At 39.2% G+C, this 16,076-nt stretch overlaps 1 protein-coding gene across 2 annotated transcripts in view; it reads right to left on the reverse strand.

The window, feature by feature from the left end:
* Positions 1-16,076, reverse strand: part of palm2akap2 (PALM2 and AKAP2 fusion) — a 68,287-nt gene that overhangs the window by 42,550 nt on the left and 9,661 nt on the right. For both annotated transcript variants that reach the window (XM_087791128.1, XM_087791127.1), the window contains exons 2-4: positions 15,310-15,361; positions 6,736-6,816; positions 1,718-1,839 (exon numbers count right to left, since the gene is read on the reverse strand). In XM_087791128.1, coding sequence (XP_087647254.1) covers positions 1,718-1,839; positions 6,736-6,816; positions 15,310-15,361 — 255 coding nt within the window. The remainder of the gene's footprint in view (positions 1-1,717; positions 1,840-6,735; positions 6,817-15,309; positions 15,362-16,076) is intronic.

The raw sequence follows: 16,076 nt of genomic DNA on the forward strand, positions 1-16,076 counted from the left end.
CTGGGGTGATGAAGATGGATTCTTGAACTCCTCTTCCAAACTACTTTCCTCTCTAGCCAGCACCTGTACATGTCCTCAGTGTCTTTAAAGTTCAACTATTGTGTGGATTTAAGTGAGTCTTAAATCGATGTTGGACCTCTATTGTATAATCAGTATGTGTCTGTTTGTACAAAACAGTCCTTTTTATTGAAATATATAAATACAAATTACTTACTTACTGTACATTAGAAAATGTGCTTAAGCCCCACCCACAGAAAACACTTGGATATGAAATCTTTTTTACCATAACCACGCCCACTCTGCTGTGTTTGCCAAGGGACTCGTTGTATAAACAAAGCGAGGCAAGATTACAGTATGCAATTTTTACGCCATAATGGACTCCACTCTCGTAACCTCTCATTCGCTGAGATTTCGGACAGGGTAGAAGTTGGGTTTTCACATCAGTTGCCTATGAAATGAGGGGCTGCTGGATATATTTGTGAATTTCTGCAGGTCACATGTGAAGCCTCTCACTTTATGTTAAGGAACTCTTGTCTCTGGTGGATTATTTGTAATTTTCGCATGTGATTTGGGAAAAGAACAATCTCATCGGTTTGTTGCCACAACAACAAAAAATGTCATATTGTTTGACAGTTTCTTATGACTACCATCACTTCCACTTTTATTTATAAGGATATGTTTTCTCTGTTTAAAATTTTGAAATGTTTCAGACAGAAACACTTTTTCAGCTTTTCATTTGGTTCCTGTTATAGACGCATTTTCTTTTCCATCTAAAATGGGTTTCAAGTTCTGATATCAGGAGAAGATGGTGAGGTTCTTCCCCTGGATGAAGCTAATATGTTAAAGTAAAATCATTCTTTGTAAGAGAACAAAGTGTCTCAGATGGTTAAAAAAAAACTGATGGAAGACAACACATTTGAAGTCACTGAATACTGGTGTAAAAAAGATTTCCTCTGCTAACACACCAGTGATCGAATCCTGCGTCAGTTGGAATAAGTGACAACACAGCCGGCCAATCAGGAAGCTCCTCCCTCATGCACAAAAGAAGGAAGTGAAGATATCATTATATCACTTTCTTTCACGGTCACACCTTCTTGACTCACTTCATATTCACTCCTAGTTCAACACTTTTTTTTAAACTCAACAGCATACAATGAATTTACCCATGATCCCACAGGAAAACCTGGGAGTCTAATGTAAGAAAACACTTTATAATTTTTCAGCATTTGGAATGCACAATAACAAAATAATCCGGCAATAAATTTGCAAAAAATTGAACTATTGTGAGCATCAAAACATGACCTTGATGTCGGCCATACAGAAGCTGTCAAAGGGCTGCACGTGGCCCCGCGCCACACGGTGTGAAAGTCAAGCTGACCGAAGCAACTGCTGTACAATGTGTATTTTAGTTGTTTGTGAGCCAGATGTGGTGTAACAAAATTCTATTTTTGGGCTTAAGCGTGGCTATTAAAGTGAAGCTTCCCAAATATGGTCACTAATAACGGTTTTATTGAGACTTGTGAGAAGGTCCGTGAACCTTCAGTGTATCTGAGGACAACAGTCACATCGCTGTGAGAGAAGCAGACAAAACCACATCTGGTCCTGCTTTAGCATCCGACAAAAATGTGTTACATCCTACAACCTACAAGCTGCCAAGAACAACTGAAATCCTCCAAGACGCACGCCGACGAGACAGAAGTGCATCTGGAAATCTTACCTCTGTATCATGTCTTCCAGCCTCCGCCCTTGTTCTTCGTCCTGTTCCAGTTGTTTCCGCCGGACCTCCTCCACCTCGGCTCCCATCCCCTGGAGGAGCCATCGCTCCCGCATGGCTTTGGACTGAGGTACAAACATGAACACGTTAGAATATGCACATGTTTTTATTTATGGTCATAAAAAAAGAACTGTCTGTCTGTGGGAGATTTCCCCGAATTTGTGAGGGGCGCCAACATGGTAGAAGACCCCCTGGAATCCAGTTGGGTCAGCTCTGAATTAAATGTATACCATATGTAATACCTGTTAAATGGTAGATTACCTTCATTTAAGATCATTTCAGCATTTTTAAGATCCATAATTTGGATTTTAAAAATATTTTTTATACTTCGGCAACTCTCAGTATTTCATCACTATAGTTTATATCACATTAGACCATAACTAGGTTACTTGTTTTTGTTGTTTGGATGGTCTGGTTATAATTTTATTCATTATCTCTTTTTAGAGTTCAAGTGAAATGTTCAAATTTAACCATTTATATCGTCATTTGGTTACTAAAATCCTCTTGTTAATCTCGGTCTGTTCTCTGACAGTCTGGCTGTATGTTGAAAAGATCAACACCATGAAAACGCAAACAAACACACAACAAACCCATCTTCAGCGCCTCCTGTCAGAACCAACTGTCAAATGATTTTTTCTGTTTAAATCAAAAAACAAAATACCTATTCCTGCATCTTTCTTTTGACTTTTGACTTTTTAGTCAACAATCACAACAGTCAAACATTTACTTGTACACATCATAGAAGGACGAGACACTTTTCATATCCTTGAGAAATGAATATTCAACTGAAAAAGTAATATATGGCAATTTGCAAATGAATCAACCCTCCCAGGTTTGCCCTCTTGATATATTTATTTTATTTTAAGCTTTTTTTTTTACCAACCTAAACCTTTTCAACCTTACAGTGTTTTCTTAAAATGTACTTTTCATTTACATGAATAAAGCAGTTTAAATAAAAATAAAATTCAAAGGAACTTTATATAAGAAGTTTTTTATTTTGCAAATGTATGTTTAAGTCATTCATCATTATTTCCTACTGCACTGTTTTTGTTTGTAAATGTTATTTTCCCTCATAATGAACATTTTCTGAAGGTGAACATCACCGACAAAGGTTCATGCTTCTTTCAGTTAAGAACGAGCGGTCACTTCCTCTCAATGCTCTCTGATCTCTCTCATGCTCATACTTTCCACTTCCTGTGGACCTCTGACATGTCAGAATTATAAACCGGAGGATGTGGATTTTTCTGGCCCTCGGTCAGGTTTGGCAAACGGCAGCAAGGAAAGCAATGTTCGACGAGAGAACGGGGGAAACGGTTCCGCCCTCTGAGGTTCTTATCGTCTGTGTTTGTCTCCGGAGAGAGAGCAACACAAAGCCAGCGTCATGCTGACTGACTGTTGCTCTCACAGTTAATTGCCATTCAATGGGATTGGGAGAGCAGATGTTGATTACATCTGGAGTGGAGTCTCGCTGATGTTGTCTTTGAAGAAGCCAAACACAGCTCACTGCCGACTGCAGATCAGCGGGAGATGGAGGAATGTGAGATCTTTAGTGTGATTAGAGGCATCCAGATCTCAACGTTGGGTTTATCTGAACTGCACTAATGGATACAAGATGTTGACACAGACTCAATAGATGATGAACTTGTTATATAATTGTCAGACAGACCAACCTTAGTTCAACATGTAAAATACCAGCGGAAGTACACGGAGTTGCACAAGTTCCTGAAATAGGTCCAAAATGTCGGGGGACTTGTAACTTTAAAAGGCTGTAACCTGCTTAATATTGGAGCGACAGAGCTCTTCTTTATTTTAAAACAGTCATTGGACTGAGATTGGAATATGCATATTCACCCCATAGTGAGAGCATGACTGTTGTCTAATAAGGCAAAACAGGCTTAGTCCAGACCCAGAGCAGTTTATGGCGGCCATTTTTAACCCAATATTATTTTTCCCTGTGACTTCATCTACAAAAAAAGCGACTTACACCAAAAGTTTTTTACTTATTTACTTGGTTACTCCAAATATGTAGTGAGCTTAACACACTTTAGAGATCGGAGAAGGTGCAATTTTTTTTTCCAGCAAACAGTTATTTTTGTTTGATCGTAATCTTTGAATATGTTTCTACTGCTTTGTGTTGCTCATTTGTGTTAGCTAAAGCTAGTTGTCACAAGCCAGAAACCATGAGTTGAAATCAAGTCCTTTACTCAACAGGACGTACAAAACATATATTTAAAAACGTTACAAATAGTATGTATGAGTATGATTTATGTTTGTGCTCCTCTATCAAACACTCACCAAGAAAATTCCATTCCTTTAAGATACTTTTTGATGGTTATTGGAAGTCACCATATTGAGATGAAAATGTATTTTATTTGAGCCAACAATCCGGCGGGCCACATAAAATGACTTGAGAGGCTAAATTCGGCCACAAGTGTATTTACAGTAGTGGCCCTTAATCAGATTTCACATGGACAACATCCACCGTTTCAATAGTGATGAAAGGAAAACGTCACATCAGCTCTTTTCGTCCTGATACCATCAGAACTACTGAGTCGAGCTTCCTAGTGAAATCCCCATGCTGGATCCTAAAGACTTTTTGATGTACATGTCTGCGAAGAATTAAGAGTTTTTAATATAGTGTTAACTTGATAATGTGATGTTTAATAAGAGAACTTAGTGGTGTTTTTGTGTTTAAAAATTAAACAAGAGAAAAGTTTGGACACCGCTGCCATTGAGCTACACGCAAAATGTCAAATAAAGAACAGACAATTTTGCAATAGATGAGTGGAGTAAACCTTTCCTAACTAGTATTAAACCCTGGTTTCCTGTAACCAGTGTGATGCTTCTGTGTGACTTTGTTCTTTCCCGTTGTTATCGGGCTCATATGAAACGATCTGGACGGCAGTACTTTTGCAAAACACATGGTTATTGTTAGTATTTTCTGCAGCTTTGATGGTGCGTCACTGAACGTCCATGTATGTCTGCCGAGAGCACGGATCTGTAACGACCAGAATCCCTCGCGTACATATGTCTTTAATCAATGCTGCCGGGCGCTCTATGTTTCCAGAAGTGGGTGTTAAAGACCGGAAAGCAGCGTCGTCTATGACCTATCTAAGAAAGGATTCATTCATTCCGAGTGTGTTACGGGCTCTAATTAAAGGCAGGAATGTATTTTTATTGAAAATATTCAATCTGGCCAACAAGTGTTTGTAGAATAAAAGCACCCACAGCCACTCGAGCGCCCACTCAGCATCTGTACAGCATTTTAATATCCTGCGTTTTTCCAAACACCACTTCTGGAGTGGTGAAAAAAAACAAATACAAACACTGATCTGAAGTGCTACGAAGTCAATGACTGCATTCATTATATAACTTGAATAATAAACAAAAATGACCCTAAATATGTTTTGATGAAACACCTTGACATGTACATGCACACAATCATTTACGGAGATGTAATCCTTGTTATTGCATTGTTTTCTTTGTTATGTTCTAATATGTATCTTATGATATAATGTTTATTGTCGCTGATGTCAACTTGATAGACTCATGGGGAACACTTGAAAAAGTTTTCCAACTCTCCTAATGTTATGTAGTACATTTGATACCCTTTTTTTGTCTGAAGTCTGTCATTTATTCTGACATGTGATTCTTATAACGTCAGATTTTTAACCAGTTAGAATCATCTGTCCCTACTAAGACCCTGTTAGTACTTACAATATATATATATATACTGTATATATTTATATCAGTGGTAACGTCAAAGCTATTTATTTTTATTTGAAGTCCGACCGCCGTCATCTCATTGGAGTGATTAGAGGGGGAGATTTAAATGGCGGCAAAGGAGAGCAACGCTCTAGCTAGCTTGGTTGCTACCCCCTTTTTGACGGCAGCCTTTCGCCAGGAAAAAATGTAATAACTCTTATTCTGTTCATCTTTTCTTCTTCATTAAAGGTTGAAGTGTAAAAAAATTGGAAAGGCTTTATGAGACTGAAAACGATCTGCGCTTTTTAACCTTATTTTTAGCGTTGAAGGCTCCGCTGTGGAGTTCAAGGTTTGTCAATGATTAAACGATGAACAATGTAGAAGAAAAATCAATGTTTTCTTTTTCCTTATGCTCCTTTAAACTTAATAACCGCGACAGTGGAATGTAAGAATCCACCTCTGAGCTTCACGTTGCTTTTGAGTAGGACTGGGAACACAATATTGAGGAGGGTGGTCATAATATTATTTCAAAAAATATGTACATACATTCGCTCCGAGTTACATTTGAGACCATTTTGATTGAAAGTCTGAGGTCAAGTGAAGTTTCACAGGCTGTAAAGGTCAAGAATTCCAAATAAATGGCCGACGATTTCCAAACTAATCCTCCACACCGGTTTGTTTCTCCTCCATCCAGCACTTATTATTTGAACCTCCAATCTTTATTTTTCCGTTTAACTTTAATCTTGGCGGCTGCAGGGGAGGCTGGCAGAAACCATCTGTGGGAGTCCAAGTGTAAACTGGTGCAAATAAACACGGATCTGTTTGAATACTTGGACGGACGCTCACCGGGAGCTCAGAGGCCAATGTTCGTGTTGATACAGCGAGTGCGTGATTGAGAAAAAACTCTTTTTTTCTATCTCTGACAGAGAGGAGTGAGAGAAGAAGACAGAAGATGTGATATATCACCTCAACCACTGGCCCAGAACTTCCTACAGGATCTCATTGTGTTTACGATGAAGTGAGTGAAACCTCGACTCTTCACTGCATCACTAGAAATCTTTTCCACAACAGAGGTCAACAGTGAACCCCCCCAAAAAATAAAAGGTACAATTTATTCCGCTGACTCACAACTGCCGAACAAAACCATTAGTAAATTGTGCATCACATGACCAACTAGGAAGTGATGATGTTGCTAATAAAGGGGCTACTTTACAAAAAAAGGGTAACACAACAAACACACTCGCTAACACACCTACCTTGAGATGCTGCAGCTGTAGCACCAGCTCATCCAGTTTGCTTCTTTTCTCCTCAATTTCCGTTTGACGTTTTCGTTTCTCCTGGACAAGAAAAACAAAGGTACATTTTAGACACGAGAAGAAGTCGCTATGCAGTTGTCCCTCACTTCTATTCCACGCCGAGTATGACATTTAGAGCTGAGATTAAGAGGTACAAACAGAAAATATGAAAAACAAAATGACAGTTTTATGTACTGTAGCGTTAAGAAAGGAAATATGTGCGACATTATATGAGTTTTCTTCGCCTCAAACAACACGCTGATGATCCTTCAACACTGATGACATGAAGACAAATGGTCGGTGGTGTCTGCAAGAGGAACTGGTGTATCTGTGGGTGCAGAGGTCAGGGCGTATCGAGGGGGGTGATGCATCTAGAAGCTTGTCTGAGGAACAGCCTTCAACTGAAGGTCCATCTGTGGAGAACAATCCCTCATTTGTGATGAAGCAACTGGTAGAAAAAAAAAAGCATAAAAGCGACGTGAAGAGACTGCGTGGGGCAGCATGGGAACATAAACAAGATGATTCCCAGCAGGACAGCGCTGGGGGCAGAACCGCGGAGCTTCAGAACTTTGGGATGCATCCTGTATACTATTTATAAATATTCAGGCGAGTACAGAAACATGGAAAAAATCTTGGGGACATGGAAATTAGCGTGACTGCGAGTAGAAACCAGTCAAATAAATATTAAAGATGAATGAAAAACCAACGATATGTTGTGCTTACAAGCCCATAAATATGACTTTTACTCCATGTTTTTTCCTCTGCTTTGGCCCCCTATGTGTTTGTTTTCAGGGATTTCTAAATATCTTTCACTTCTGCAGCTGGCAAGAGAAACAAACCCCGTTCATCGAGAATTTGGGATCATTACAGGGATACACAGGCTGTGAAAACATCTGCACGTCTCACGCTCGCACACGGCGTGGCCTGGACGGCGTGTTAGCCGAGAGATGGACGCCAGATGTCTGGAGCTAGCTAGGCTCTAGAGTTAGACCATTATTCTGAACCAGTATCAAGAAGCTGGTTTAAATTGACGACGCACACACTGTTGTTAGTAACAACCTTCATATTAAATCAGTTTAGATAGTAAGAAAATGAGAAAATAAGGATTGAAAATCTAATAAAATGCAAAAGTTTTGCTGCTCTTTCGACTGATAATTAAGATTAAAACTGAATTGTTCGGATGCAAAGCCTCTTCGCTTCTTCGTCACTGTCTCGATCAGTTGCAGTTCGTTCTGCTTCGGTCACTGGGGAAGTTTAAAAATGGTTTAAGTGACTTGAGTTTGGGCCAGACCTCACCCTGGACGGAATGCCAACTCACGGGTGGCACCATTGTGTTCAGTCTTGACCCTGAACCGGATAAAAATAAACATTCTTGTGTTCTGTTGTCACTTTGGCAATAAAACAAGAAGCAAACCCTCAAGACCGGCTCGTTGTTTAGCAAACATTTGTAGGTTCTTTAAAGCTAATATGAATCCTGAAATGTCATATATACACCTTTTATATGTTTTACTAACAGAAGAAAAACACCATATAATGATAAAATAAACCATTTCAAAACGATCAACTGTCAAGCAATAATTTGGCATTTTCTTTGGGATGTGAACCTTTCCTCAAGTCAAAGGTGCTGCTTTTAAATGCAAACCTAGCACATTGCTTCCATGTTCTGCATGGGGGTGTCATGTGATATCGGGCAGTTACCCAAATAGAGTCTCCACTCACTTGTTTACTCGACCCTTAATGAGAGAATCAGAGGTTTTTATACCGTCCACGGTCAGTCAGAGAGGAGGAGCCGCTAAGTCGCAAACCAGTTGCTGGTTTAACCTTCGCCCCCGTCGGCTCGTCTCTGTCCACTCGGGCTCGAGTGTCACGGAAATGATTTTGAGATTCAGGAGCGCCCGTTGGGAGGGTTTCTGGATCGCGGGTGGAAACACAAGAATGTAACTCACACGCGCAATCAGAATGTTCAGCGGACTCTAAACAGCTGCTGCTAATTTTGGATGGCATGTCAACCCCCCCACCCAACCCTCGCCTCCACCTTACGATCCACACAAAATGACCGGTTCACCCCCCCCCCCCCACCCCTGTAAACTAGTGAAGTTCATAAAGCCAGCGACCCAGCCAGGCTAGTGTCCTTCCTCTGCAGGAGGCCAGGTATGTAGGAGGCACTGATTTAGGAAGTCAGTGGAGCAACCAGACGGTTACATAAACACACATTTAAACGTCGTGTTGCTGGAAGAACTTTCGTACTTGGCGGTTATTCAGCTTTTATTTTGTAAACAAAGTTAACTCATATTTGGTTCTGGTGTGTGGATCTGAAAAAACGAACTAGTGCCCAACTTAAGTTATCTGAAAAATGTTTTGTTTTGTGTTTATTCTTTTAATTTTCAGTGAATCAGAAGTTCAAGTATTACAAACACAGTGTAGCAGAAACACATATTTTTTACGTAATAAAATGTATTTCCAAACATTTTTTCAGGTTGTGTAATATGGAAATGTTTTCAGGATTCGGTTTCCCCAAAAAACATTTTGTTGGTTAAAGTAAAGTAAATCATGACACTTCATTAAATTGTTTTTTTTTTCATATATCTGTGTTTCCAATATTGTCATAACTGTGTATGAACTCTGACCCATCAGCTTTTTCTTTCATCCACCATCACCATCTTTCATCTCCAGTGTTTATTGTGTTTTGTTACTCTTAAGAACATGTATTTTCATCCTTAAAGTGATTTAAATCGTAAGAAACACAACATTTAATTTTTTTTTTTCTCACAAAATTCTTGTTTTGTTCTTACATGAGTGGCGATAAATATGTTTCTGACTCTGATAAATCTGGTTCCATTAAAATTCCTGAATTAAGGAAATCTGTTCTCAAACTTAAAAGTTCTAAAAATTGTAAAAAATAAACAAAAACCTTGAGGCGTAAATTTAGTTCAACATTGTCGTGCTTTGACCTCATTTTTTGTGGAACACAAATTTTGTTTTCATGGGTTCGACATGTGTTTGTTGGTTAACTGCCTGCAACCCCCACATAAATGCAGCCCATTACCCTCCTCATGCCAGACTCACAAATCTCAGTCCGAGTCCGTCAGTCGTGCCCCCCCTTAAAGTTCCCCCTCATGTTTGTTTCCCCCTCATCGTCCTCGCTAAGTGGATCCAGAAGCTGCCTCTGAAATGACCGTCATCACTTCAGTCACAAATCCATACTTGGACTTTTCTCATAGAAACGTATAGTGAGAGTCAAGGGGACCCCCCCCTCCACCCCACCCCACCCATACACACACCCACACACACCCGGCACACACACACACTTATCACTGGGTATTCGGACTGTATTTTGTGAGTGTGAACGTGTGTGTCACCAGGAGTCCAAAAGGCTGAGGTCATTTTAGTAAACTCATCACAGACACTACAGTGAGGTCAGTCAATGAGTGTGTGCAAGGACACACAAACATACTCCCACTGACACTCATTTACAGGATTGAACGCACACACACACACACACACACACACACACACACACACACACACACACACACACACACACACACACACACACACACACACACACACACTCTCACATGTGTCATTTACCAGGGAGGGTCACTTTCTAAAATGTTAATAACACACCAGATACACGTCAACAAAAGCAGGGAGTTGCAACATCATCTGCATTTTTGTACTGGACTTTTGAAATGACTCACAACTGAGTTAATTTCTTCTTAAGATTCTTGTCTTCAAACATTCTTCCATTCATCCGTCCAGAGCCTGTAGAAGTATATCAGTGACATCACAATATTGTATGGTTAAAGTTAATATTTCACATGTTAAAAGTGTTCAAGTTTGTAAGTATTTATTTATTTGTAAGAACGAATATAACATTGTATATTGTTTTGTTTTTTGTTGAGATTTGAATATTTTAAAGTAATTGAATTTAATCATTTTCATATGGAAAGCTTTTTTTCTAATTAAATATTTAAATCGTAGTTAAATAAATGTTAATTTAAAATGCTACACATAGAGTTTGATATTCTAGTCCCAATATTTCAAAGAAATCATTTTTTTAATTCAATATATTTTTTAATAAATAGCCTTTTAAATTCAATATAAAAAAGTTGCTATAATAGTGTCAACATTTTAATTGAATTCAAAGATTTAACATTTTAAGTATTAACCCCTTGTGTCGTCTTTGGGTCAACGACTTTCCTGGCTTCAATAAGCAGGTCGTCTTGAACCAGAAGCAAAACAAGGAATACTACAAACACATTTATTTTCGTCACTCCGGGTCACCTTGACCCAGTGATGAAACAAGGATTAAATTCAAGTGTATTGTGATATCATGAACTATCACTAGTGTCTCTCTCTCTCCTGCAACAACCACAACACCTCAGAGACGTCATGCCGCTGCAGAAGGAGGCGTCTCGACCGCAGCCATTAGCCCGATGTTTAATTCATGAGCGTCGGACGGACAGCTGCCTCGCACCGACGGCGGGCTTAAATTAAAAGTCGATAAAAGTCGACAGACACGTCGCTCGCGGTGATGTTTAAATCAAAGCCTCCGTCAGAAAGTCGGCAGGTTTCTTTCGGTACGATCTGATGGACACTGACGTGATTGACAGCTGTAAGAATCAATTATTCATGTCTTGATTAGCATGTGGACTGACAGTGAGACACGGCGATATGTCGTCTTCAACTACTGTGTGTAATCCTATCATTGAAAAATTCATGATTCTATCATCGCTGTCCAGCTGCCACTCGCTCATGGTGTCGCAGGGTTGAGGGTTTGAAGCTGCGATGATGGGACACACCCTGAAGCAGCTGTCCGTCACGAGCACACGTTACCAGACGTTTGATTCGGCTCTTTCACTGGAACAATATTTTAAAAATAAATCAAGTGAGGTCATCATACTCATTTTTAGTGTCCACATGTTTTTAACTTCTGCAAATGAAAATTCTACTTTTCATCTCACTTACATGTGGTTTAATTTAATTGTCACTTTAAATAAAGTTTAATAGGATTATATTCTTTTTTATGATTGTGTTGTTTGTAAAGAAAATGGTAAAGAATAGCAAAAAGTTTCATAGATCGAACCCTTTTTGTAACAAAACATATATTTCCAAGTTCATCTCCACAAGCTAGAGACATCTAGAGGCTTTTTTAAGGTAGGGTTAATATAACATAACATGCTAACCTGTTAGCTTATGCTAAAAACAAGTCAACATGTGTTTGAGCCTTTAAAAAGGTACAGAAGTAAGACTGTTTGCTTTCATTAGAGATGCATATTTTCATTAACTCACTTTCCTCACAGTAAAGTAAAATATGTGCTAGTTATTCTCTTATGTATTAATATAGCTTAACTGGTTGCTTAACTGTTTTTAAGACAATTGTTGAACCTGCTAACATTCTTATATTAGAAAAAACGACGTAACCATTAACATTTTTATGGCATGATTGATATCACATGACAAGAACTGAGCATAGGAAGACACATGCTAGCCCGTTAGCTCTTGATAAAAAGACATATGTTTGAGCCTTTTAAAAACACAAACAAAGCATGTACAGAAGTTAATACTTTTGCTGTTATTATATGACATTTTAGGGTTTTACACACTGTTGAATTAATATATTTACTACCTGCTATCTGTTAATATTAGCATGTTCATTTTTCGCGTTTAACATTTTCAACAGTATCGAGCCTTCACTTCTCGTTTGAAGTTTTTCTTTTGAATCCGTTACGTTTTACGATTTAAAAGCCTGTGTCTTTAACGCCATCTTCATACACACAAACTTGGTGAATCAGGCTCAAGCCGTGGGCCAGCCCTCCGCGCACACTAGCTAAATGTAGCGCGCTGGTTAGCATGTGCCATCTGAGCTCTCAGGTTGAGCGAGGAAGCAGCTGCTCCACTACAGAACGAGACGCATCCTGAATATGTGTCGGGAGGCGTAGCACCTGTTTATTACCATGTCATGGTTTCCCCTCAAAGATATTTCATTTCAAATCACACATGTTCAAGGACTGCTTCTGAAGTCTTTACACATTAAATCAATATATATATACATATAGATGCGGCCCTTTGACTGTATTTATGCGGCCCTCGTAATGTCAAAGTATGATCATGTATAAATGGTTCTAATGCATTAACAAATGTAGTTTGTATTTATTATTCATTTACATTTCAACGTAACATTTATTTAGTATTTGTGTGTAATTTTTGGAGTATGTTAATCCCTCAAAACATTTTTTTATAAGTTAGTAGAAGAAATGTTTTGAAAAAAACTCGTATATACAAGAATAAAATTGAAGCTTATTTATCTTAATAAAAGTCACAGCCTAATGACGTATGTCCTTTTTTTTTTTTAGGGATTATTTCGTCTTTCTTTTTGCTTGACGGCCCCTAACTACATTCACAGAGTTTAATGTGGCCCTTGAAGAGTTATAATTGCCCAAACCTTATGTAATTTGTGGATCATTCCAACACAATCCTCTTTGATAACCATCTTTTATGAACAAAATCTGATGCTTTTTATTAATCTTGTCGGGATAAAATAGATTCATTTAAAAGAGACACCTTCAGTTCAACTGTTCAAATACATTTCATACGAACAACAATGATGCAAGAAAGTGAAACTCGATGACTGACTCATGAGAAGTTTCCACTTTCTTCCTCCTGCTTAAGTGGTTTAAGTAAATGAGCTCTGGGTTCAGTTGGCGTGTTTAAAAAACGTGGCCAAAATAGTTTCTCCATATGGTACCGCTGTTCCCCCCCCTCACCCACTTGTGTGTGTGTGTGTGTGAGAGAGGACAAAAGTGTGTGTTCCTGTGCCTGGTTAAGTGTGTGTGGTATGCTGTGGTTGTCACTGGCGCCAAATTGAGTCCCAGTCGGCGAGCGTCGCTCTGAAGTCCTATCAGCTGAGGAGGTCGTCGGTGCGATAACGCAACTAAACTGTGGCACCGAAAACAAACCTTCGCTGCAGGGACTCACTTGAGAAAATAACCGTCCCCCACTGTACCCCCCCCCCCCCCCCAGAACACTGCAGTTTCCACTGAGAGTTTCACCCACTTGTGGTGCCCCCCCCGCCCCCTAACCATGAGACTTGGACAAACATCAGGGTAACATGGTGGCGAGCAGCAGTTAGTCGGTGTTTTATATCCTCGGAATAGAAGCACGAGGCGATGATGTCATACTGTGGTGCCCGGCGTTTTTCTTTTCATTGGATCCTTTCACTTTAATTAAAAAGTAAAAACACTTTCTTTATTTTTTTTGTGGTCGTGTCTCGTTCAATCCTGCGTCTTCAAAACAAGCTAATGTGCTAATTTACTTTTTTTTTTCTCCCACATCAACAACGCTCTTTAAGTCTGCTTCAAACTAGGTGGTTGTGGCTTTATTTGAAGTATTTATAAACCAGTTAATCTGAAATAAATGATCCATACAAATGGTGGATTATAAATGTTTTAAAACTTCTTATAAACAATTTGTGTTGACCATTTCTATCACAGCTTGAAATTTATTTTGCTTCCCTTACAATTTAAGATAATGATAAGTAGATGATTAATGATGAAGATAAATGTTAAAAGTAGGTGTTTAATAAACATATCGTACAGTTGCTAATATGCTAAGCTAATTGTATTATAATTGAATTTAAGCTTTGTCTTCATCAATAGAATTAAATATACATTTATTTGAGACTCCTGCTAATGAATCTTGGTTGATTAAATGCAATAGTATTTGCAGTTGATATAACCTTAAAATAAAATGTACATGTATTTTGTACCAATGGGACGATTAATAATATTTTATTATCTTAGAAATCTTAGCATTTCTAAGAACTAATTTTCTGTGTTGTCTTGAGTGACTCTGAAACTATTTAAACCAAGTACATTTTTTTAAACTTTGTTCACACTTTTCTGACATGTTTTATTCACCTAATTTTATATTCTAAATAAAAAAATAAATAACAAAATGATTAGTATTATCTTGCAGACCTGAGAATTGTTTGTCACTGTAACTAGACGATAAATGGTTCATTTGTATTGTAAATACAGTTTTTAAAAAAGACTATTTGCTTTGATTAGCGATGCAAAATTTTCATTGACTCACTTTCCTGTCAGTAATATTTTAAACAAAATATATAATAATGTTATTTAGAAGTCAAATATATGCAAGTTATTCTGTATTTATTCATATATTGTTGCTAAACTATTTATTTTAGGACTATTGTTCATCCAAATAACATACTTTCAGTAGAGAAAATGATGTAGCCATTAACATTATGATGGAGCTTTAATGTTTAACTAACAAACCTACTTAGATTTGATTGAGAAACGTGTAATTATTTCTCAATAAGATGCAATAAGTGTTCATGTCAGTGCTGTGACCTCAGGTGTTCCAGCTCTCAGTGACTGAAACATGAATGAAAGACTCGACAGTTGTCGTACAGACGAGCAGCAAAAATGAAGCACCAGGACCTTCAACTGCTCTGATCCATGACACACACATCGTTGGAGGAAACACTGACAGATATTTTTGAAGACTTACCGCCAAGGCCTGCAGCCTCTCTTTGTGGAGCTGAGCCTCCTCACAAGACATCCTGGCGGTGGAGGTGGTGGTGGTGGTGGTGGGGTCGGGGGGGCAGCAGGGGACAGGGAGGGAGGGGGACAAGAGGAGAACCAGAGGTGAGAAGTTAGGTGGTCGGAGCGGCGGTAGAAGGGAAGAGGGAAGGAAATGGAAGGAGAAGCGAGGAGAGAGTCCAGTGGAGAGGGTCCGCGGTCAGTAATCCAGCTCCAGTGAGTGGGTGAAGCTGTGAGCGGAGCTAAGATCTTCTCATTCACTGGCCATGTGTCTCACACTCCAGCCCACTGCTCACATTCTCCCTCTCTCTCTCTCTCTCTCTATCACCCACTCTTTCTCCGGCTCGTGTCTCTCCTCCCATTTGTCCCTGCCCTCCCTCCTGCTCTGTTTTAGGCATGTGTCGTGAAACAGCTGGGAGGAGCAGCTGAGAGAGCGAGGGGGGGAGATATGGGAGAGAAAATGAAAGTGCAGAAGTCAGGGAAAAGGGATGTGGCTGTAATTTGTCATATCTGGAGGCTGAGAGCCGGAGAAGTGAATGTGGGTGATGGGAATTCTCTTTTCAGGATTTTCCCTTGGTTTACATTAACTTCAACACACACACACACACACACACACACGCACACACACACACACACACACACACACACACACACGGCTACACTCTCACACACACACACACAGTGACAGCTCGTGAATATGGATGTGACAGGTGAAGCTTCAAACAACAACACAAA

Source organism: Callionymus lyra, chromosome 5, assembly GCF_982586985.1.
Source record: "Callionymus lyra chromosome 5, fCalLyr1.hap1.1, whole genome shotgun sequence".
NCBI lineage: Eukaryota > Metazoa > Chordata > Actinopteri > Syngnathiformes > Callionymidae > Callionymus > Callionymus lyra.